Source organism: Capsicum annuum, chromosome 10 (assembly GCF_002878395.1).
Source record: "Capsicum annuum cultivar UCD-10X-F1 chromosome 10, UCD10Xv1.1, whole genome shotgun sequence".
NCBI classification, from domain to species: domain Eukaryota; kingdom Viridiplantae; phylum Streptophyta; class Magnoliopsida; order Solanales; family Solanaceae; genus Capsicum; species Capsicum annuum.
In genome coordinates this window covers 133,388,241-133,410,753 of record NC_061120.1, presented here as the reverse complement: position 1 = coordinate 133,410,753, position 22,513 = coordinate 133,388,241, and the positions used below count along the sequence as shown (strand labels likewise).

At 36.2% G+C, this 22,513-nt stretch overlaps 2 protein-coding genes across 5 annotated transcripts; one reads left to right on the top strand and one right to left on the bottom strand.

Annotated features, from left to right (window-relative positions):
• Nucleotides 1-208: 208 nt before the first annotated feature.
• Nucleotides 209-11,675, top strand: LOC107845754 (endochitinase 4-like). The gene is made up of 2 exons (XM_016690233.2): nt 209-815; nt 11,225-11,675. Exons 1-2 carry the CDS (start codon nt 380-382, stop codon nt 11,287-11,289), a joined length of 501 nt encoding a protein of 166 aa, XP_016545719.2. The 5' UTR covers nt 209-379; the 3' UTR covers nt 11,290-11,675.
• A 387-nt stretch (nt 11,676-12,062) lies between these two features.
• LOC107845752 (hippocampus abundant transcript-like protein 1) lies at nt 12,063-22,290 on the bottom strand. Of its 4 annotated transcripts, XM_016690230.2 has the most exons (15): nt 22,044-22,290; nt 21,829-21,940; nt 21,637-21,749; nt 21,433-21,555; nt 21,049-21,263; nt 17,404-17,479; nt 17,218-17,304; nt 16,829-16,909; nt 16,692-16,724; nt 16,538-16,591; nt 16,403-16,444; nt 16,221-16,299; nt 15,594-15,664; nt 14,775-14,875; nt 12,063-12,223 (listed from the first exon to the last, which is right to left on the bottom strand). In XM_016690230.2, exons 1-14 carry the CDS (start codon nt 22,206-22,208, stop codon nt 14,783-14,785), a joined length of 1,344 nt encoding a protein of 447 aa, XP_016545716.2. In that variant the 5' UTR covers nt 22,209-22,290; the 3' UTR covers nt 12,063-12,223; nt 14,775-14,782. The 4 variants fall into 4 exon arrangements, 3 of the variants coding, with proteins under 3 accessions (XP_016545716.2, XP_016545715.2, XP_016545718.2); XR_001666981.2 differs by lacking the exon at nt 15,594-15,664; XM_016690229.2 differs by lacking the exon at nt 12,063-12,223 and having other exon boundaries at nt 14,604-14,875.
• Nucleotides 22,291-22,513: the final 223 nt, after the last annotated feature.

Genomic DNA, 22,513 nt, shown 5'->3' with positions numbered 1-22,513 from the left:
ATTAATTATTATAAGTTATTTATATATTAGAATTAATAATATTTAATTAAATAAGTGTACATTTATATTTATATCTCATCAATATCGAATTTAAATACTAAAAAATATTTATAGTGTTGGGCCCGTGCTGACACGGGCTATGTAGCTCTAGTAATAATATTATAGCAGCCGCTTACTATAGTTGCCTCATGCCCAGATATGACAGAGGACTATGAGATCGGATGCTTAGAGCCTTTGTTTAGTCAACATTTGATTTTGTCAAAAAGTCATTCCCTCACAACCACTAATAGAGAAATTAAGCAATGTCTCCCTCACCTTCCGTACCTATAAGTACCTTCCACTTTGTCACTTTCTTTCCATCACCTTTTACTTCATTAAAATGAAGCTTTGTAAATTCACAGTTCTTTCTTTACTATTTTCTCTCCTATTTCTAACTGTCTCGACAGAACAATGTGGTAAGCAGGCGGGAGATGCACGTCGTGCCCCCGGACTCTGTTGCAATAAATTTGGCTGGTGTGATAACACTAATGTCTATTGTGGTCCTGGAAATTGTCAAAGCCAATGTCCTTCTGGTCCCACTCCGAAGCCACCTACCCTTGGCCCTCGTCCTGGTGGGGACATCAGCGGTGTAATCTCAAATTCTGTGCTTGATCAGATTCTTAAGCATCGCAATGATAATGCCTGTCAAGGAAAGGGTAATTTCTACAATTACAATGCCTTCATCAATGCTGTCAGGTCTTTTTGTGGCTTTGGTACCACTCGTGATATCATTGTACGAAAAAGGGAAATTGCTCAAACCTCCCATGAAAGTACCGGTATGTACCATTTATCCTCGATTTAGATTTGATGTATTTATGTTTTAAGATATCTATTTAATGAAACCATTGTAATTTTTAAAATTTTCGCTTCAAACTCTGTGTTTATCAAAGTAAATAATTTTTGTATGCGAGCTATTACAATTTCTTAACTATACATGGATCAGAAAATTAGTATTTGTTGAAGTACTAATAATGGTTCTCTAATTTTGAGTAGGAGTGTTTCTTAAATAACAATTTGAGCATGTACTCTTAACAAAAGGATGGCCTACAGCACCTGACGGACCACATGCATGGGGTTACTGCTTCCTTAGAAAACGAGGTAGCCCCGGCGACTACTGTTCACCAAGTGGTCAATGGCCTTGTGCTCCTGGAAGAAAATATTTTTGACGAGGCCCTATCCAAATCTCACAGTAAATTATCCAATTTTAGCATAAGGTCATGGTGCAAGTAAATAATCATAAAAATGAGAACTTAAACTCCAAGTGTAACGCTCCGAATCTGGTACCCGGAACGCTACATGGTGCTCATGACCTCGAAAGACCACAAGCTAACCCATGACTGATATATGTACCCATATACTGCATAATATACTGTATAATGCGAAAACATGAACAAAAAAAACCATAAAGTTCAAAATTGTAACATAACTGATAAAAATATAATATCTGGATGGAGTATGAAATACCCAAAATAACTAAAATAACTGTTTGAACATGATAGTCTGAAAAGTCTCTAACTAACTAGACTGTCTGAATAAGGAGTTGATGGGACATGTCCCCAACTAACTCCAACTAATAAATTAATTAATGAGATAATAAAGTAATGATCATGTCCTCGAAAGATGAGGACACACTACTAACTTTGACTGTTGAGACTGGAATCTACTGGTGCTCTGGAGCTCGTGTCTCTGAACCTATAGTATAAGACACCATAACGTAAATGTGTCAGTACTTTGAATGTACTGGTATGCATGTGAGGTAGGCTGAATGCATGGGGTTCACATGCATGAACAATACTGGCTAACTGACTAATATGAACGTGAGAATACATGTATGCATACATAGTAACTATATCTGAAATCGTGATAACATGAGTTTACTGTTAACTAACATAACTAATGACTGAGTTCTGATAACTGATAACACGGGTGACTATATCTGACAGTCCTGAATCTGATAGCACTAGCTGAGCTCCGTACTATATCTGAGTTGACTGTATCTGACAGTCCTGAATTCTGTAACATGAAACTATAGGAAGTAGTCGTCTAACCGACATGCCCTAAATAACATATTATAGCTGAATTGGGGTCCAATCTGTGCCCTGATTGGAAGGGTGTCAATACCGCGCCACTGGTAAGGACAACATGTGAGTGACCCTCGACTAGCAAGTTACTCCAATGAGAATGGTGGGAACCCTCAACTAGCAGGTTAAGCCACCTCATCTATCCTCAACTAGAAGGTATGATGTCTCAACCTACGTTGGCTATGTAGTTCTGGAATGCAAGGATTACTTCTAAGAATCACACCCTCTACTGGCAGGTGAGTTCCCATCTTTGGGTTCATTCGATACTAATTTCTACTCCCACATCTGAATAGACACTGAACATGATTAACTGATCTGAACATGGACTGGGTTTACTGAATTCTGTTAACTGATGGAATACTACTGATATCTAACAACTAATGGAGTTCGTGAGATTATTGAGGTTACTGAATTACTGAGCTTTCCTGAGTCACATGACTGACTGAGCTCTATGGATCATGGCTTGACCGAGGATATCGTGAAAATATGACACTGGCTCTAGGCATACAGCTAAATTATCGGGTACAAGTGATACGGGAATTCCTAGCTCGAGATCTTTCACACAAAGCCAAGCACGTGAGTTGCAACGACTCCAAGCCTTGTTCACATTCTTGGCCATGTGTGGCCCTTGTGAGCCCATCTAAGGGCCTATATTTAATAAAATGTAAAGAGGCCCACCAAGATACCCCAAACCCACCCACTTAAATGCCAAGGGTAATTTGGTCTTTGTCCCTCCTTTCTAAGTGACTATAGAAGCCATGTAATAGGGCTAGTCTTGCTTTAGTTCATTCCTATTATTCAAGAAACAAAAACTTATAAATTTTTTACTTCTCTTTCTCATCATTTGGAGAGGCCAAAACCAAATTCTCACTAGTAGAGTGATACTAGTGTTGTATCTTGGCTAGAAACTAGGTTCTTGAGGTTCTTTGAGTTCCTCTTGGTCCAAGTAAGAACTTGATATTGATATTTATTAGTCTTAGGGTCCTTTCTCTTGTTAGGGTTCTTAGATTAATGAATATTGTGTGTCAAATTTCTATCTCTTTCTTTGTAAATCTTGTTAACATTGTGTTGTTGAATATAAAAGTCTAGTGAAGCCGTGTGGGGCTCTTTCGATTCACTAGCAATATTTTCTTTGTTGTTCTTGTTGTTAAACTCACTTTTCTAGTTCAAACAAGTGTTGCAAGCCTAGTGAAGCCGTGTGTGGCCATTTTCGATTCACAAGCACTTTGTTGTTCATCTTGTTGTTCTTGTATTGGTTGGAATCTCTTGATACACACTTAGCATTGTATCATTTGGTATCAAAGCTCAAGGCTAGGTTTTGTTCTTACAAAAACAATCTTGGAAAGCTCTTACCAAAAAGTGTGTTCTTGAACATTTGGGTAAAAAAAAATTGGTTGTAGATCTACAAAAGTTTTACTTGTTTAGTTGTTTCTTGTGTTGGTTTCTTTCTCATCAACACAAATGGTGTCTAAATCTAAAGTTGAGCTTAATGAAAAAGAGATTGTGTTGTGAAAAAAAAAACTTGGAAGTGACCATTGTGGTGTATTGTTGTTGTGTTCTTGAAGGTATTGATGTTGTGTTCATCCTAAACTTCTCCTCATCTTATGTCTTAATTTCTATAAAGATAAATAGATCCAAAAAGGTTGTAAGCAAAATTGAAAATTGTTTGTGAGAAGACTTGCCAACATCACCTTTTCAAGACTTGACAACCACTTTTCCTTAAAACAAGGAACCTTGTCTTGTGGGACTAGTGAGGTCAAACATCACCTTTTGAGTTTGAAAAAAAAAAAGGGGTTTGAAAAATGTTACAACACTTTATGTTTTCCATCCTAATAACAAGTCATCCATTACAAAAGATCTAAGGGGACTAAGACTTCAAGTTGATGAACTATTTATGTGGACCCGCGGCCATTGACATGCTGCAATGTCACCCTAGTTACTGTTCACGTGATAATTAAGCTCAAATTTGGATGTTCTAGTTTCTAATTATTGATTCCTAGTTTCCTCTAATTGACTTAAGAACTAATTAACAAACTAGTACATTCCTACTAGTTTGTCAATTAGTCACTTAAAGCCTTGTGTTTGTGTCAACGTTTGTTTGTGTGCTTTTGTCATTTGAATACGTTGTAACTCTTGGCTCTAGTCCGACGAGAATTCTTTGAGTTTCAAACAAGAATCCATTCTGGGAAGAGCATACTCATACCTTATGGATTCACGTGTTCCTAGCCAATCTACAACTCTTGTGGAACTTGGAGAGTGTGAGTGAACCAAGAGAGTGTGAGTGAGGAGAGGGATTTTAAACTAACTTATTTGTTGCTTGTGTAGGTGATACCTTGATAATGGAGGGAACCACGTCTCAAACCGTGGATTCTAATGAAATAAAGAATATAAGGGTCACTCTTGAGGCTATGACCCGAGCTCTTGAAAGGTTGAGTACGGAAGTGGGAGCTATAAGGGGAGAAGTGAAAACTATTAGTGAGAGGTTAGAACAAGTGGAGAGTCAAAGGAACTCTCGTCCTTCTACTCCTCGACATGTTTCGTCAAGTGGACATGATAGAAATTCCTCCGCCACTGTTACTCCCAAAACATGGCCACAATTACGAAATCCTTCACTAGCTCCACTAAATGCCGCAAGCCAAACCACTTATAACCCTCTAAATCGACCATCTCATTCCCAAATGTCTCAAGTTTTGCAAAAGGTACTCGGACGTCAAATGCCTCCACAAAATCCGAACCCCTCATTCCAAGCTCCACTAAACCAAAGACCACCACCTTCACAAAATCCAATTCCTTCGAATCAAGTTCCAAATGTCCAAAATCATCCCGTCCACCTTGAGGAATATGGTAGAGAGGATTATGAAGGGTATGGAGCCTTTGACGATGCCTACATGAGGGAGGAAGAGATGAGAGGAGGTCGTGTGGATCCAAGAAGATACCGAGGGTATAGAGAAAGGGGAAACCGATACCTAGAGAGAGATGTAGGCATCAATACCATCAAATTGAGCCTACCTATCTTTAAGGGTGAAAGTGACCCCTAGGGGTACCTTGCTTGGGAGTCGGCGTGTGATAAAGTGTTTCAAGTGAATGATATCTCGGAGGAGAAGAAGAGTTGTTATGCCATAGCTCATTTTGAAGGATATGCTAACACTTGGTGGGAATACGTCAAGCGGTTCGGCAACGAGTTGGTAGAGGGACAACCACCACCATGGTTTCGGTTGAGGTACCTAATGAGGCAACGGTATCTTCCCGAAAGTTATCATCATGATTTGCTTGCTAGGTTGTACAATTTGCGACAAGGGAATCGAAGTGTTATGGAATACTATGACGAGTTTCAACAACTCATGTTGAAGCTTGATCATCGGGGGAAACAAATTGGCCATGACATCATTCGGTTCAAGTGTGGGTTGAACAAAGAGATCTCCACTTATTTGACGCTTCACAAGTTTGATACCGTTGAAGAGATTTTCCAAGCAGCTCTTGAGATTGAAAGGGAGCTTAAAGAGAGGTCGTCGTTCAAGGCAAAGGGACCATCAACCTCGGGTTGGCCGAGGAGCAAATATATGGTTCAACCATCTTTGGGTTGGCCCAAAAACAAGGACCAACCCGTCATTACAAGGCTGTCCGAGCCTAAAACAGTCCATAAATTTCCTCCCCGGTAAGAAGCTCACAAATATCCTCATCCTAAAGGGTTCCAATGTTTCAAGTGCCAAGGTTGGGGACATAAAGCCAATGAATGTCCAAACCGGCGCAATGTGATCCTAAGGGAAGAGAGATTGTATTACCTTGGTGAGGAAGTAGGTCTTGAAAAAGAAGAGAATAAGGCTGAGCCTCAAGATGGAGAGAAACCCGAAAATGAGCCACATGATGATGATGATTGTGAGGATGCTTATCCGCAAGAAGGGGAGTGCGTGGTTCCAAACTTTGTAGTGAGGCATGCCATGATTAGTAAGGCGATAGATGACCCTAGCCAACGGGAGAATTTATTCCATACTAAATGTCTTGTGAAGGGAAGTGTGTGTACTATAGTGATAGATAGTGAAAGTTGTGCGAATGTGGTTAGTGTTGCAATAGTGAACTTTTTGAAATTGCCGACTACACCTCACACTAGTCCTTACAAGTTGCAATGGTTGAATGAATGCGACGAGTTAAAGGTCACAAGGCAATGTGTGATACGTTTTAAGGTAGCCAACTACCATGACGAGGTGCTTTGTGATGAGATACCAATACAAGCTTGTCACTTGTTGTTAGGAAGGACTTGGCAATACGATAGGTCGACCAAACATGATGGAAGGTCCAATCGGTATACACTTGAGAAGGATGGCTGAAAGGTCGCTCTTCATCCATTATTGCCTTCCCAAGTGAATGAATTATACCAAAAGATGCAGGAATTGAGGGAAAAGGGAAAGAAGGCCGAGAGTGAGGGAAAAAAAGGGGAACCCGAGAGTGAGGGAGTAGGGGAAACCAAGGGGCTCCTAATTTCTAAGGGGTAAGGAAGTGTGGTGATGATGGCTAGGAGGAAAGAATTACTTGTGGATCATGACGAGGATACTCTGATGCTCCTCTTGGCTCATTGTTTTAACATTAACGCCACTAACATTTCTATTCTCCTCCTATTTCTCATGTTTTGCAGGATTATGAGGATGTCTTCCAAAGGAATTACCGCAAGGATTGCCCCCACTTTGAGGAATTGAGCACCAAATAGATTTTGTGCTGGGTTCACAATTGCCCAACAAACCATCTTATAGGAGCAACCCGATGGATACCAAGGAATTGCAACGCCAAGTTGAGAAACTCCTCAACAAAGGATATATCAAGGAGAGTATGAGCCTTTGTGCGGTTCCAGTGCTACTAGTTCCTAAGAAAGATGGGACTTGGCGTATGTGCGTTGATTGCCGAGCCATCAACAAGATAACGATAAAATATCATCACCCTATTCCTAGGTTAGATGATATGCTTGACGAATTGAATGGTTTGTGTTTGTTTTCTAAAATTGATTTGAGGAGTGGCTATCACCAAAGTCGTATGCAACCGGATGATGAATGAAAAACCGCCTTCAAGACCAAATTCGGTCTCTATGAATGGATGGTTATGCCATTCGGCCTAACAAACGGTCCAAGTACTTTCATGAGGCTAATGAATCATGTGATGAAGCCATTTATCGGAAAGTTTGTTGTTGTTTATTTTGATGATGTATTGGTGTATAGTAAGTCCTTAGATAAGCATGTAAAGCATTTACAATGTGTGTTTGATGTCCTCCGAAAGGAGAAGTTATATGCTAATCTAGAAAAGTGTTCATTTGGTGTCCATGAGGTTGTATTTCTTGGGTTTGTGGTGAGCTCAAGAGGGGTCGAAGTGGATGAATCTAAGATTGACGCCATTAAAAATTGGCCAACTCCCAAAACCGTAGGTGAAGTGAGAAGCTTCCATGGGTTGGCTAGTTTTTATAGACGTCCCCTTGACCGAAGTGATTAAAAAGGATCGGCCTTTCAAGTGGGGAGATGAACAAGCTAAGGCCTTCGAGGACTTGAAAGCTATGCTCATCTCGGCCCCTTTGCTACAATTGCTGAATTTTGACAAGACTTTTGAGGTCGAATGTGATGCAAGCAAAGTCGGCATAGGCGCGGTTTTAATGCAAGAATTGAAGCCTATTGCCTACTTTAGAGAAAAGCTCAAAGGAGCAACTCTAAACTACTCTACCTACGATTTAGAGTTGTATGCCTTGATTAGAGCCTTGGCCACTTGGCAATATTATTTGTGGCCTAAAGAATTCGTGATCCGAACGGATCATGAATCCTTGAAGCATCTACGGGCACAAGACAAGCTTAACCGGCGGCATGACAAATGGATTGAATTTCTTGAAACTTTCCCTTATGTTATTCAATACAAGAAGGGTAAAGACAATGTGGTTGCCGATGCTTTATCCCAAAAACATGTGCTTGTGTCTACTTTGTCGTCTAAGTTGATGGGGTTTGAAAGCCTCAAGTCTTTATATCCCGAGAACCCTCACTTCGCTCCTATCTATAGGGAAAGTGAAGAGTTGAAAAGGGATAAGTGGGTTACGGATAGGGGTTCCCATCCCTATACCAAATTTGATAGATACTTGTTTAAAGGTAGACGATTGTGTGTTCCCTCAAGTTCGTGGAGAGAATTATTTATAAGGGAAGCACACAAAGGCGGTCTAATAGGCCATTTTGGGGTCGAGAAGACCCTCGAAACTTTGGAAGAACAATTTTATTGGCCTAGAATGCACAAGGATGTGGCCCAGATTTGCGACCAATGTGTTGAGTGCAAAGGAGCCAAGTCACGGCTCCAACCCCACGGGTTTTACACCCCATTGTCCACCCCTTTGCGTCCTTGGTTTGACATATCAATGGACTTCGTGTTGGGATTGCCGAGGACTAGAAGGGGGCGGGATAGTATTTTTGTCGTGGTGGATTGGTTTTCCAAGATGGCTCACTTTATTCCTTGTTCTAAATGTGATGATGCGCCTAGCGTAGCCTCTTTGTTTGTTAATAATGTTGTAAAACTTCATGGTGTTCCGAGTACCATAGTGAGTGATAGGGATTCTAAATTCCTAAGCCACTTTTGGAAGTCCATGTGGGGTAGACTCGGTACTAAGTTGTTGTTTTCGACTTCATGCTACCCACAAATTGATGGCCAAACGAAAGTAGTAAATAGGACCTTAGGGTCTATGCTACTGTCCATGGTTAAAGGAAAAATGACTTCTTAGGAGGAGCACTTACCATTGATTGAGTTTGCTTATAATCGTGTTATACACTCGAAAACGGGGATGACACCCTTTGAGTGTGTATACGGCATCAACCCCCTCACCCCGTTGGATTTAACCCCTTTGCCAAGTGATCTTGTAATAAGCTTAGATAGAAGCAAACGGGCCGAGTCCATGAAAAAGCTACATAAGAAAGTGAGGTTGCGGTTGGAGAAGAAAAACCAAGAAGTTGCGAAGTGAGCCAACAAAGGAAGAAGAAAGCTCATTCTTGAACCGAAAGATTGGGTGTGGGTGCACCTAAGGAAGGATAGATTCCCGTCTCAAAGGAATGCTAAGTTGATGCCACAGGGTGATGGCCCGTTCCAAGTATTAGAAAGGATCAATGACAATGCCTACAAGATTGATCTACCTCCGGAATACCAAGTGCACAACACTTTCAACGTGTGTGATCTCTCTCGGGTGGAAACGATGTACGATGGCAATGATCCGAATTTGAGGACAAATTCTCTTCAAGATGGAGAGGATGATATGGGAATTCCTAGCTCGAGACCTTTCACACGAAGCTAAGCACATGAGTTGCAACGACTCCAAGCCTTGTTCACATTCTTGGCCATGTGTGAGGCCCTTGTGAGCCCATCTAAGCGCCTATATTTAATAAAATGTAAATCGGCTCACCAAGACACCCCAAACCCACCCACTTAAATGCCAAGGGTAATTTGGTCTTTGTCCCTCCTTTCTAAGTGACTATATAAGCCATGTAATAGGGCTAGTCTTGCTTTAGTTCATTCCTATTATTCAAGAAACAAAGACTTGTAAATTTTTTACTTCTCTTTCTCATCATTTGGAGAGGCCAAAACCAAATTCTCACTAATAGAGTGATACTAGTGTTGTATCTTGGCTAGAAACTAAGTTCTTGAGGTTCTTTGAGTTCCTCCTAGTCCAAGTAAGAACTTGGTATTGATAGTTATTAGTCTTAGGGTCCTTTCTCTTGTTAGGGTTCTTAGATTAATGAATATTGTGTGTCAAGTTTCTATCTCTTTCTTTGTAAATATCGTTAACATTGTGTTGTTGAATATAAAAGTCTAGTGAAGCCGTGTGGGGCTCTTTCGATTCACTAGCAATATTGTCTTTGTTGTTCTTGTTGTTAAACTCACTTTTCTAGTTCAAACAAGTGTTGCAAGCCTAGTGAAGCCGTGTGTGGCCATTTTCGATTCACTAGCACTTTGTTGTTCATCTTGTTGTTCTTGTGTTGGTTGGAATCTCTTGATACACACTTAGCATTGTATCAACAAGTACCTCCAGGACTCGATGGAAAGAAACTGACAAAGCATGATTTTCTTGAGTACATGACCAACATCGAAATCCATAATTCATTTATTGAGGTAATTCATCAAACATGTGATGCATAAGCTTGTACATAAATGGGGAATTCATAAGATCATACTAGTTGAGCATTTTTTTTCCTTCACATAGGCATTTAATCAAACACATGGTAGGCATAGTATATGTAGACAACATTATATAACAAATAAACATCATGATTCAACTCTAATTTCATCATCCAAGGGTTTAATCATAAGTCCACATGAATCTACCTTTATACTAATCAATTTCACATAAAATTTGTCACCCAACGTGGATTAGAATTCAATTGGTCATTATCAACATAAACAAAAGCAACCCAACATGAAATTCATAAAGAAATCCATATAATTGAACTTTGAAAAGAGATTCTTGGGCTTCATGGACAAAAGGAGTTCATGAATGAACACTATGCATACTTAGGTTGAGTTTCTTGAAGTTCTTGAACTTGAAGAATTTGAATTTCTTAGTTCTTGAAGAAGATTTGGATTTTGTTCTTGAGGATTAATCTTAGAGAGAAAATCCTAATTTTGTTGTTGTAGATGGATAATGAATTTCTGAGCTTTGGTCGGATATAACTAGGTATATAAACGGGTGGTAAAAGATCAAAAAGTCCCTTTAAAAAAGACATTAAAATAACTGAACAGAACATGCGACGGTCCATCGCTGGATGGATTCTACATTTTCCTTGAGGGTTCTCCTCTTTTATGAAAAAAAAAACTTCAATTTCCCTTAGCTTTGCAGAGGCAAAATATCATTCCATGCGAAGGGTGGTAGCTGAACTTACTTGGTTAGTATGCCTCTTCTAAGATCTGTCTATTCCAATTTCGTTTGTCTGTTCCTCTTTATTCTGGTAGTCAAGCAGCCATACATATTACGAAGAGTTTCGTATTCCATGAGAGAATGAAGCATGTTGAAATCGATTGTCATTTTGTTTGGCAGAAATTTCTCGATGGCCTCTCTTTTGTTCAATCTTCATTGCAATTGGCTAACTTGTTCACCAAACCCCTCGCAGATATTACAACATTTTGGGCAAGCTGGGTGTCCTTTCATACCCTCCACCTTGAGGAGGGGTTTTGATTTCTATACTGGCCATTGAGTTCCTGGAATATGAAGATGATGACATGGTCGAAAACATTCAAATTTCCTCTTTTATTTTTCAGATTTGGACCTATCTATTCTTTACAGACACTAGGCCAACCGCATGACACAATCTGGCCCAAACTCGCAAGTAGTATATCTATAATCTATATCTATAATATATTAAAAGTGTGAAGATCCTTATAAAAGTGATTTGAACTTTTTTCCCTTCATTAAAAGATTTTATAATAGACAAAATCGTCTTTTTATTATTTTTTTTAAAATATATTATTAAAAATTTTTGTTCTTTAAAACCTTTCCTTATTGGACTTGGCAAGAAATTCTAAAATCTAAGACTTCAAAATCAACTTTACATATATAAATTTTTCCTTAATTAGAACTATGTAATACAAGTATACAGCTATAGCTTTTTGCCTCTCTCTTCTTTTTCAACATTCCTTTATAATTTTCGTGTCTTTCTTTTGACGAAATTTGTCTTTGATGGGTATATTTTTTTCATATTGTTTCTTCATTGGTGATCAATGTATTTTGAATTTCTCTGTTCTTGACATTTAATTTGCATATGATCATTCATAGAGTTGATCTCTTGGATAATAGCTTTCAAGATTGGGTATTGGTTAATCAGAGTGATTTGTCATAATTTTTATAGTATTTTTCCATGATTTTTTCACTTTCATTGTTTCTTATCTATTTGTTTTTATATGTTTTTCCGACAGGGGTCTATCGGAAATAACTTCTTTACTCTCAATATAGGGATAAAATAAATTCATCAAGTTAATAATATTGACATGACATACATGCTCAACGTACGTATCTAAGTATATTGAATGATTAACAAAAACAGGTGCAAATAGAAGATACACAGTAATCCAAATCTGTTGCAAGATGCATCACATCATACATTCTCAAGAATCTGCATTATAGTTGAACAAACTGTTATTCATCATGCTAATGAATTAACTCATCTCCAAAGAATATTAACATACGTACTATTAAATAATTAATGAATTACTCTATCTATTTTATTTTACTTGCCCCCGATATTAAATTCAATTTATTTGTTCATTTTCACAAATTAAGAGAGTTTTATGACTTCTTTCTCATAATACCCCTAGTACTCAATAACTAAATAAAGTACTAATTATTAGTCAAATTTGAAGTTACGAAGCATCATTAACAAGGTTAGTTTAATAAAATACACATCTAATTAAAATTTTCTTGAGAGGTGTGTCAAGTCAAATTGAGCCAAGCAATATAAGTATATTGGAACAAATATTTTATCCATAGATGAAACATTTTACCTGTGGAAGAAATCTATGATAGAGAAAATGAAGAGACATTGATCATTCATGTATCTAATGAGAACAAATTAGCATGTATCTAATGAGAACAAATTAGGAAGAACAGTTGATTGCTCAATAGTCTGTCAATACTATCGTCTTCTAGGTTCCTAAACTGAAAATATTGGTGTTTCCTTGTTTCTTTATTCTTCCTATCAGATTATTGTATATGCTACACTAAAATCATTAATGAAATTGGATTAAAGAGTTAGGATTTTGTTTGAGATGCAATCTTTTAAAAAAACACTAAATTTACATAGCTTTTGTAGTTTTCGTTTGAATTATCTTATTTCACATGATATATAGCATAGAATACTATTACACGCTTCATAAAGAGTATTTTAAAATCCAGAGAGAATCTAGAGATCCAATAAGAGTGTTTCAAAAATTCAGAAATAGTCTAAAAATTCAATGCTATTTTGATTTTTGATGGTTACGGATGTTAAAGTAAAGAAATGATGAGCAATATCTATCTTGACTATGTAGAAATGATATATATTATCTAGACAAACTTTGAGACAAATTCAATGAAAGTGAACCGAGGACAAAGTTTGTATTTAGGTTCAACTTATTCTCTTATAATTATTTTTATCACATGAGATACACATTTTATTCCCGCGCATAGCGTGTACACTAATCTAGTTGTACATGTATGACCTTGTACAACTATGTAAATCTTTTGAGTATATCTCTTTAAGATATTTTTTTATCCTTATATAGTTTTCTTGGTTAATAAGTACGGCAGGTCACTTAGGTTTGTTCGTGTGTTACTTATATAATTAGGGACCTTGTACAATGCATTATTATCACAGAATACATAGAAGAAATTTCTTCCACATCTTCTTTCTCAATTTTCTGCAGTACTTGTATATATCACTGCATGTCTTTTAATTAATAAGTAATGTATACGTGATATACGGCGTAGCAATAACCTTTTTCAGCTCATTGTAGCTTTGAATTTTGCCTCCAAACGAGGACAAATCAACTCTAATCTTCCACAAATTTTGGATATAACCTTGTCTAGGTGTTCCCAATGAATTTTGACCACCTCTAAAAATAACTAAAAGTTTGATTTTGAGTTTAAGTTTCAAATGTCTTTAATGTGGTTCTTTAAAATTTTCTTCAATCATTCACCAAATCAGAGGATATCGACATTGGAGGTACATTAATTAAAGACATTTTTAGAAGAAGAAAGCACACACTTTATACTATTGTTTCTCTCCAAGATTATGCAGAGGGAAAAGAAATGAAGAGAAAAAGTTGAGGAAGCCATGAAACTCTGTTAAAAATACGAGGGAGATAAAAACAACACAATGTATTGACAGCTTCTTCCTAGCAGTTGCTATGTTTTTGGGATACAGTGGAAAAATGTATTTCTTAGCTAGCAGGTGCAAATTGGTCGTGAAAAGATGTACATTTGTGCTAATTTTCCTCATTCTTTTCCCCATAGTACCAATTATAAAAGTTTTAAAATTTGTAAGCTCATTGTAACTCAGAATTCAACTACTTCAAAAATCATTCAGGAGAGTAAGTTTCAGTGACAAAGTGATATGCTTACTCGAACCAAGCATCTATCCAAAACAGTCTTTCTACATTCATATGGTAGAGGTAAAGTTGTGTACACATCACTTTCCCCAAACCCCACTTGTGGGATTATACTAGGTATAGTGTTGTTGCATTTGATTTTCAAAACAGGAAGACTTTAAAGGAGGCAAGATTATCTTGGAAACTTTTACTTTTGCTAGTGCTACTAGGAGCTTATCGGTTCACCTACCCACTGGGCTTTTATTTACAAAAAGTCCAGATTTGCTATCATTGACGAAGTCATCACTTATAAATGAGGCAATCTGGTTTATGTGAACACTAAACAAACATGCCCGGATAATCCAAATTTGTGTTGAAATAAAAATGGACTACGACGTGTTTTGACCTGAACAAACCTCCTGCAGCTGGTTGAGTGATGACCTTTCCTTTGAGATAAGCCTTAAATTGCACGTACTACACGTTAATCTCATGTCATTTGACGAGACAATTTCTCATTTTTGAGAGATTTAAGTGAATGGAAAGCTTTCTACCGGATACATAATTTTTTTAACCAGTTGAAAGATAAAAAGAACTTTGAACCTTAAAATTTAAGCATCCAAGCTGCAGCCACCGTCTCTGATTCTGTGTCTTGAATTATGGAGACCAAACTGTATTATCATACTAGGTATTAAAGCTATCAACTGCACAGAATAAACATGGAAAATCACTGTTAAGTTTGTGCGATTACTTTATCATATCCTACAACTGCTCTTACAGCGGTTAGCTTACAAATAGGATTAATTAAAAGAAGAGGTGATAAGTGAACGGACCTTGAACTAAAAAAAAATTGAGTTTAATTCAACCTCAAAAGCTAGTCCATAAGGTGATCATTAATTAATTATGGATCCAAGACATCAATAGAAAGACTTGAGCAAGATTTTGATTGGTCACGACTGTATAAGAAAAGTTCCCTATGAACCCCCCCCCCCCCCCCCCTCCACTACCAATGTGGGATTGAACACTCTGGCATGTTCAGGTTTGCAACTGGAGCGTGAACAATATCAAATGAGGCCAAAATCCAGTAAATCAAAAATTAGGATGAGTATAGCTCTGATACCATGATAAAAGATGGACGTTAGATCTACCCAAAATATAATTCATGAAGTGAGGATTGAGAAAAACATATACAGAGACCAAGCCAAGTTCCCCATCTGGGATAGATGTATTTGAAACTAAAGTGTATATCTATCTTAATACTAAAAGGAAGCATAGTGATTCCTCTACACCTACCTTCTAGAGCACACTATCCCTATGAGGAAACAACGCATGGGTTAGAAATTTGAATTTAGTGCATTTTGGAATTAATAAAAACTGGGTAATTTTGTTGACTACCTATCAAAATTCTTAGTTTGTGCTTACCCAAGCAAGGCCAACGCAGAACAAGTTGAATCCAGGATAATTGAATGGAGCCCTATTGGATAAAAATAGATCTACATACAGGGAATGAAAATTCAGTTAATGTGATAAGATCATAAACTGCAAGTTCTACAAAGCCAGTACGCTATTAGTCATGTCTAGCTAATTGCGGCAGACAACATTTAAAGGTGCACGCTAGTAAATTGGTGTTTGTTTCAAAATATTCAAATACAGAGTTTGCTAAACTACAGTCTCTTTTTTGTAGCAAATTCTGCTTGTTGGTCGTTTTTAGCCAATTAAAGAAAACCTATAAACCTGCAGGAAACTGCAAATTGCCTCAATAAAGATACAAAACTTTGGTCATGAATAATACTCCTTCCGTTTCTATTTGTAGTCTTACTTTACTTTTTAGTCCATTTCAAAAAGAATGTCTCTTTTCCTTTTTGACGTTTCTTTATTTTTTACTTCACACATGGTATGTTTAAAACTGTAAAATTAATTGACATTTTGGTACATTTTTACATATCTTTAATTTCAGACCACAAGATTCAAAACTCTTTTTTTTTAAACTTCGTGTCAAGTCAAACCAGACAAACAAATTGGGAGGGAGTATTTAAAGTTTCAATTTACCTGTTAGAGGAGTATATATTAATGGAGAAAGAATATTGGCAAATGAGCTTATTCCTGCGATGCATCCTTGAGCAAGTCCCTATTACATTAACAGAAAAATATAACCCTCCTGAGAAAATACTGATCTAGCACATAAGTACTAGAAATTAAGGTAGAATATCAGCAACATCTAAATTGTTCACCTGTTCATTTGGCCCAACTTGTTTTGAAACAATGCTTTGTAACTACATTTTATGAACACTTTATCAGATCTAATAATCAACACTACTGATAAGTGTTTATCTTCCTACAAGTATATAGTGACAAAGAAAACTCACAGCAGGTCTTGTTAGGAAGGCAATGATAGGCAACAAATTAGCAACATAAGGAACCTAAGACCATGAAAAGTCGGAAAATTAAAACACTAATTTCTAGTATACCAAACGAAAATGAAATAATGTGTTCAGTTGTTGTTTGAAAGCTTAAGCTTACCCAGACTGCCCATGCAATGCTATCAATTAGCATCTGTAGAATAACAAGAACTAACTCAATAAGTTATTACAAGTACACTCCGAAAGACAGAGGGAGGGGCGCAAAGTAGAAACATATATGTTTGAAGGATCACATACATTTATAAATTGCGCGATGAGGGATAAAGAGAGAATTGCCTCCTCTCCCATAATAGGGGCCAACCGAGGCATCAAGAATAACTGCACCAAAATTTAACAAGATGTAACACTTGGTTTAGTACTAAAACAATAACAATAAAATGCTTAGTGTGATCCCATAAGTGGGTCTAGGGAAGGAGGGGTGTACACTGACCTTGCCCATGATGTAGAGAGGTTGTTTCAGATAGACCCCCAACTCAAGAAAAAACATTTTTAAAAACTTATTTGAGAAGACGAGTAAAAATTATAGTGAAAATACTTGAGACATGTATAATAGAATGTGCCACTTAATCCAGCTATGATAGTTGCACTATGTACTCCGTAAAGAGAAATTAAACTTGAAAACGAACCTGGCCAATCGCTGCTGCACTGTAGCCAATAAGCATTACAATAGCAAAGTTGTCTTTGTTGTAGTGAAGTCGAGCCTTCAAGAAGTACTACAAGGAATGTAGTGAAACAATAAAACTTCTAATAAGCTATGAGATCATCGCTTATACTTGCAATTGACACTTTAAGACAGCTAAAGAATTATGTACCAAAAATGGAGTTTGTTGTCCACCTTCCCCTAGACCATTCAAGAAACCAATGACTGTTGCTAGTGAAAGTGTTACGCTGCACCAAAAAGAAAAAAAGGATGATATGATTAGAACCTGTAATTAATATTTGCAGTTACCAGACTAGGATTAACGCAAAATACACAAGATGCGAATAAAATCTCAAGTTATCAAAATTCAGGTCTTCTCATTTTTTTGGCACTATGTGCGAGGCACCTACACGGAAATTAAATGATTTTAAAATTTTGGCAAAGACTCTCATTGTTGGTAAATTATTAGATACAAATTTTATTATAATTAACATGAAGTACATGTGCGACACACATACACAAAGGACAAATAATTCATCAAACACTACAGTTATAGCACTAATACTTTTGAAAATACAGTACTAGAACAAAAGGAAGCAAGAACATATGTATCGTTTGGTTGATACTCATAATATTTTATGGAAAATGAAAGTGGCAATCAATCAGCAATCAATGTGACATTGAACTTCTACCATACACTTAAATATCGTTTGGTTGATACTCGTAATATTTTATGGAATTATTTAATTTTACATTTAATAATGAGTACTTATTTAAATTTAGAGTTATTTTATCCATCATTTTAATATTTTTTTCGTTTCATTTTATTTAATACTTATATTATTAATAGTTGTTTTAATTTAATTATCCAATTTATGAAATCAACATAATTTCGTTATTTTTCTTTTCATTCTACCCTTAGTATTAGATTACTACATAAAATAATAATTGTCAAATTTAAAGTTTCAAAACATCATTAATAAAATTAATTTAATAAAGTATACTTTTTATTAAAAATTTCTAACAAGCGTGTTAAATTAACAAAGGATAGTAATAAAATGAAACGGAGAGTATATAAATGAAGAGATTAGTAATTTCATATTAAAAATGAGAAAAATAATCTCATGAAACATCTTAACTATCCCATCCCATCTACCCCTTAACATTCTGTTTGGATGGTGGTTTCTTATGGTATGGTATGGTACAGTTAGTAAGAGAACTGTGTTTGTTTTGATTGTTCTTAAAATGTATGGTATGTTATGGTTTAGTTTCATGATTTGCTAACCATGGAAACCCTCACTTTATGTAACCACTAATTTGGTGGTATCCCATGATTTGTTTTTTTTTTTTTTTAATTATGCTCTTATTTAATATTATATAGTCCTATTTTATCCTCCACACTATATTATTTAACTCCACCTCCTACCCCACCAACCCCCGCCCTCGCCCCCTTCATCCCCCTCCCCCCTCCCCACAATTTTTTTTTAATTTTCTTTTCTAGAAAATTTTTAAACTTTTGCTTATCTCACCCCTTACCTCGACCCGACCCTACCCCTTGCCAAAAGCCCCGCCCTAATTTATTTAAAAAAAAAATTAAAAACTTTTTCTTACCCCAGCCTCACCCTCAGCCCTCCCCTCACCTACTAGCCCTCTCTCCCTCACTACTTTCCTTTTTATTTGTAAAATTTATTTTTTAAAACTTGTAAGAAAATTTTCTTACAGTACCCTACCCCTACCAGCTCCCCCCCCCCCCCCCAAAAAAATAATTTTCCCCCACAAAAAAAAAAAATTTAAAAAAATTAAAACTTTTTTTCTTACCCCGACCTCCTACTATACTATCCCCACCCCCTTATTTTTTAAAAAAATTAAGTTTTTTCTTACCCCGCACCCTTTATCATATTCGTTTTCATTATTTTATGTTAAATAATATACAAATGTTTTTAAAAAATATATTCCTATTTGCTTAACGAACACAAGAAAATAAATAAGAAATAATTTATTTTCCTAGAAAATATTTTTTTGAATTCACTATTGAACATACTAGTAGCATATACGAAAGATGCATTTAAACTTTGTACTTGTCGTTGGTGTCACGTCTCAAAACACCAAAAAGAGATGAAATTTGTTACTATAAAAAATGAATCCAGTTATATTTATTTTGATCTACTCTTTTATTGACTTTTTTTAGAATTTATATGAATTTAACTACTTAATTAATATCTACATGACATAATTTATTACAAATTAATAGGAAGAAAATTATTTTATTAACAATTATTGATAAATTTAATATTTATAATAATTAAGGATATTTTAGTAAACTTACTAATTATGATACAATACCATGCTATCAAACCAAATAATATTGAGAAAAGATATTTTCCCCCCTGAACTTGTCCTCCCAACTCACTTTAACACTTAAACTTAACTTTCGTTTATTTACCCCTCTTAACAACTTTCAAGTGAATTAATTTCAACCTCAAAATCAAAATCTACTCTCACAACGGAAAGTGCACTACACATGCGCAACATCGTTACCAAATCAGTGCCATGTCATTACCATGTAGGAAATTATAATTTAAAAAAAAAATAATCCCACACTTACCTTTTATATATTTTAAATAAATATATATATATATACTCTTTTAAATATATATATATATATTTAAAAGAGTATATTTTTTGTATATATATATTTTTTATAAAAATATATATTTTATATAAATAAAATAGACCCCACCCCCTTCGTTCTTCTTCTTCACAGCCCCCCACCCCACCCCTCTTTCGATATTCTTCTTCACAACCCTTACCCCACCCCACCCCACCCCACCCTTTGTTCTTCTTCACAGCCCCAACCTCACCCCACCCCAATTCCTTCTTCTTCTTCTTCAGTAGACAGCCCCTGGCCCCCCTCTCTTCCTCCTCCTTCTTCTTCACATAAAAGCACCCCTTTTCTCTTTCTTTCACCATTGTTGCAAGCTTTTGAATGAATTTTTTTCCTTCATCAAATGAAAAATTAACTTGAGCAAATTCAACAATGAATTAAATACAAGTACATGATCACAAAAACACATCAATACACAAAATCTCAAATCCAAATTCTTTCACATTAACCAAAACCCAAAATCCCAAAACTCCCAAATTTTCAATCTTTTACTCAAAAATATCTACAAAAATGGCATAAACAGTCCTAAATTTAGAAATGGCATAGATGATATTCGCATGACATGATATTCTTGGCCAAGAACCAAACTTGTTCATCAATCTTGAAGCCTTTTTGATTGTCGAAAAATGAAATTTTGGATCAATTAGAACTTGATAGGAAGCGGATCACGAAGAAACAAGGTAGGGGTATGAGGAAGATTAAGAAATGCAGTGTTGGGGGTGGGGTGGGGTGGGGAAGGGGAGTGACGAAGAAGACATGCCCTTTCTTGATTTTCTTTTAATTTTATATACATATATATAAATATATATGTATATATATAAATAACAATAATAATAATAATAAAAATAAAGTGGGCCCTTTTAAAAAAAAAAATTTCTCGCTTTTTTTTTTTGCCACGTTAGCCATAGGAAGTTGTTGAGGAGGCTAAATAAATGGAAGTTAAGTTTTAGAGCTAAAGTGAGTTGGGAGGACAAGTGCAGGGGGGAAAAGATGTATTCACTCAACAATAAAACTATTGCTTAAACAACAATTAACCATACGTCTATCCAAACATGACATTGTATTATACTATACAGTACAAAATCATATCATATAGTACCGTATATTATGAAATCATGGCAATCATCCATCCAAACAGAGTGTAAATCTTACCTACTCTTGAGCAAGCAAAAAATATCCTTGAGTTGTAGGACTTTCTTAAAGCTCTCTGTTACTCTCTTTGATGAGTTCCCACCAGAATCAGAACATTCTTCACCATCATCGACCAATATGGGTTGATTTAGAGGATCACTTTTAATACGGCCACCCGTCTCCTTTAAAAATATTCTCATGTATATTGCTGCAACCGTTGAAGAAATGGCTGCTACCTTCATTACCCAAATTTTTTTTGAAGATTTCATGTCATAATTCACTATCAAAATTAAACGTTTGATTCTGAAATTCGAACTGTTACATATAAATTGAAACAAGGGAATAAGAAGTTAAAAGAAAAGGCTAAAACTAACTGTGAGAAAAAAAGAGAGAGAAAAAAGGCACCAGAAAGATGTGAGCAGTGGAGAGGAAACGAGCAGCCATGGTACCAAAGAGAGATGCAGCAGAGCCTATGCCAGCAACAATTCCAATAGCAGAAACACGTTTTTCTTCTGAAATATTAGCTGCCTAGTAAAAGTACGCATCAGGAAACGCAAGAAACTACAATGAAAGAGGGTATTGGATTTAGGAGTTAATTATCAAATTTACCGCATAAGCAATGGAGAGGCACTCAATTCCACTGTCACTGACCATGCCAGTGAAGGTTTTTACCGCATAGTACGCATAGAAATAGTTTGTTGACCTTCCAATTGCCAATATTACTGCAAAACTTTTTTGTTAATTATTGTTCTAGAATCATCTGGATCTTCTTCAATTGAGTCAATAGATGACAATAGTTACCTGATGGAATAATGGAGGCAGCCACGGGGACTGTGAGCAAAGCTTTCCTTCCGTATACATCGGATAAATGTCCAAGCAATGGTAACATCATCATCGATCCCAGCCCTAAGATCTGAAATCAGCAAACGTGCTAGTAAATAATGCATGTCAATAAGACAGATCTAAAATCATATCTCGAGTTTTGCACAGTAAGAAAGAGAAGTATTGGTACACACAGCCTGCTGGAAACCGGAAAAATAAATGGCAAGTGAGCACTCGTCTTGAGCAGGGCAGAGTGCGCCCACTGTGATATCAGTTATGGCAGGAGGGACCACGTTTAACGCAAAGTTTGCAAGAAATACTGTAACAAACAGGTGCTTCAAGTCGCTCAACTTATACATCTCGTTGTGCTTATTTATTAGATTGAGAAGAGATGGAGATGTGAAGAAAGCAAGCAAATAGAAAGTCCTTTACGTTGAAAACCAAATGACTCTGATTTCATTAAATTATAAGGCCCGTTTGGCCATGAAAAATTTGGGAGATTCTCAAATATAGATCCAAATTAGGGTGGTTTTCAAATTTTAACTCCAAATAAAAAGGCTTTGTTAAAATAGACTTAACTTGTTAAGTCATATTTTCTTGGACAAAAATACCCTTTGCAGAATATTTGCGTTAAACCTCTTTCCTTCAGTCATTAAACCTCTTT

What these genes read in the sequence shown, in the direction of transcription:
- LOC107845754 (XM_016690233.2), top strand. Translation starts at nt 380, where the DNA reads ATGAAGCTTTGTAAATTCACAGTTCTTTCTTTACTATTTTCTCTCCTA. An exon ending in AACCTCCCATGAAAGTACCG is followed by an intron (nt 816 to 11,224) that starts GTATGTACCATT and finishes AACCCCTCGCAG; the next exon opens with ATATTACAACATTTTGGGCA.
- LOC107845752 (XM_016690230.2), bottom strand. Translation starts at nt 22,208, where the DNA reads ATGTATAAGTTGAGCGACTTGAAGCACCTGTTTGTTACAGTATTTCTT. An exon ending in GACAACAAACTCCATTTTTG is followed by an intron (nt 17,305 to 17,403) that starts GTACATAATTCT and finishes CATTCCTTGTAG; the next exon opens with TACTTCTTGAAGGCTCGACT. An exon ending in GCATTGCATGGGCAGTCTGG is followed by an intron (nt 16,592 to 16,691) that starts GTAAGCTTAAGC and finishes TCATGGTCTTAG; the next exon opens with GTTCCTTATGTTGCTAATTT.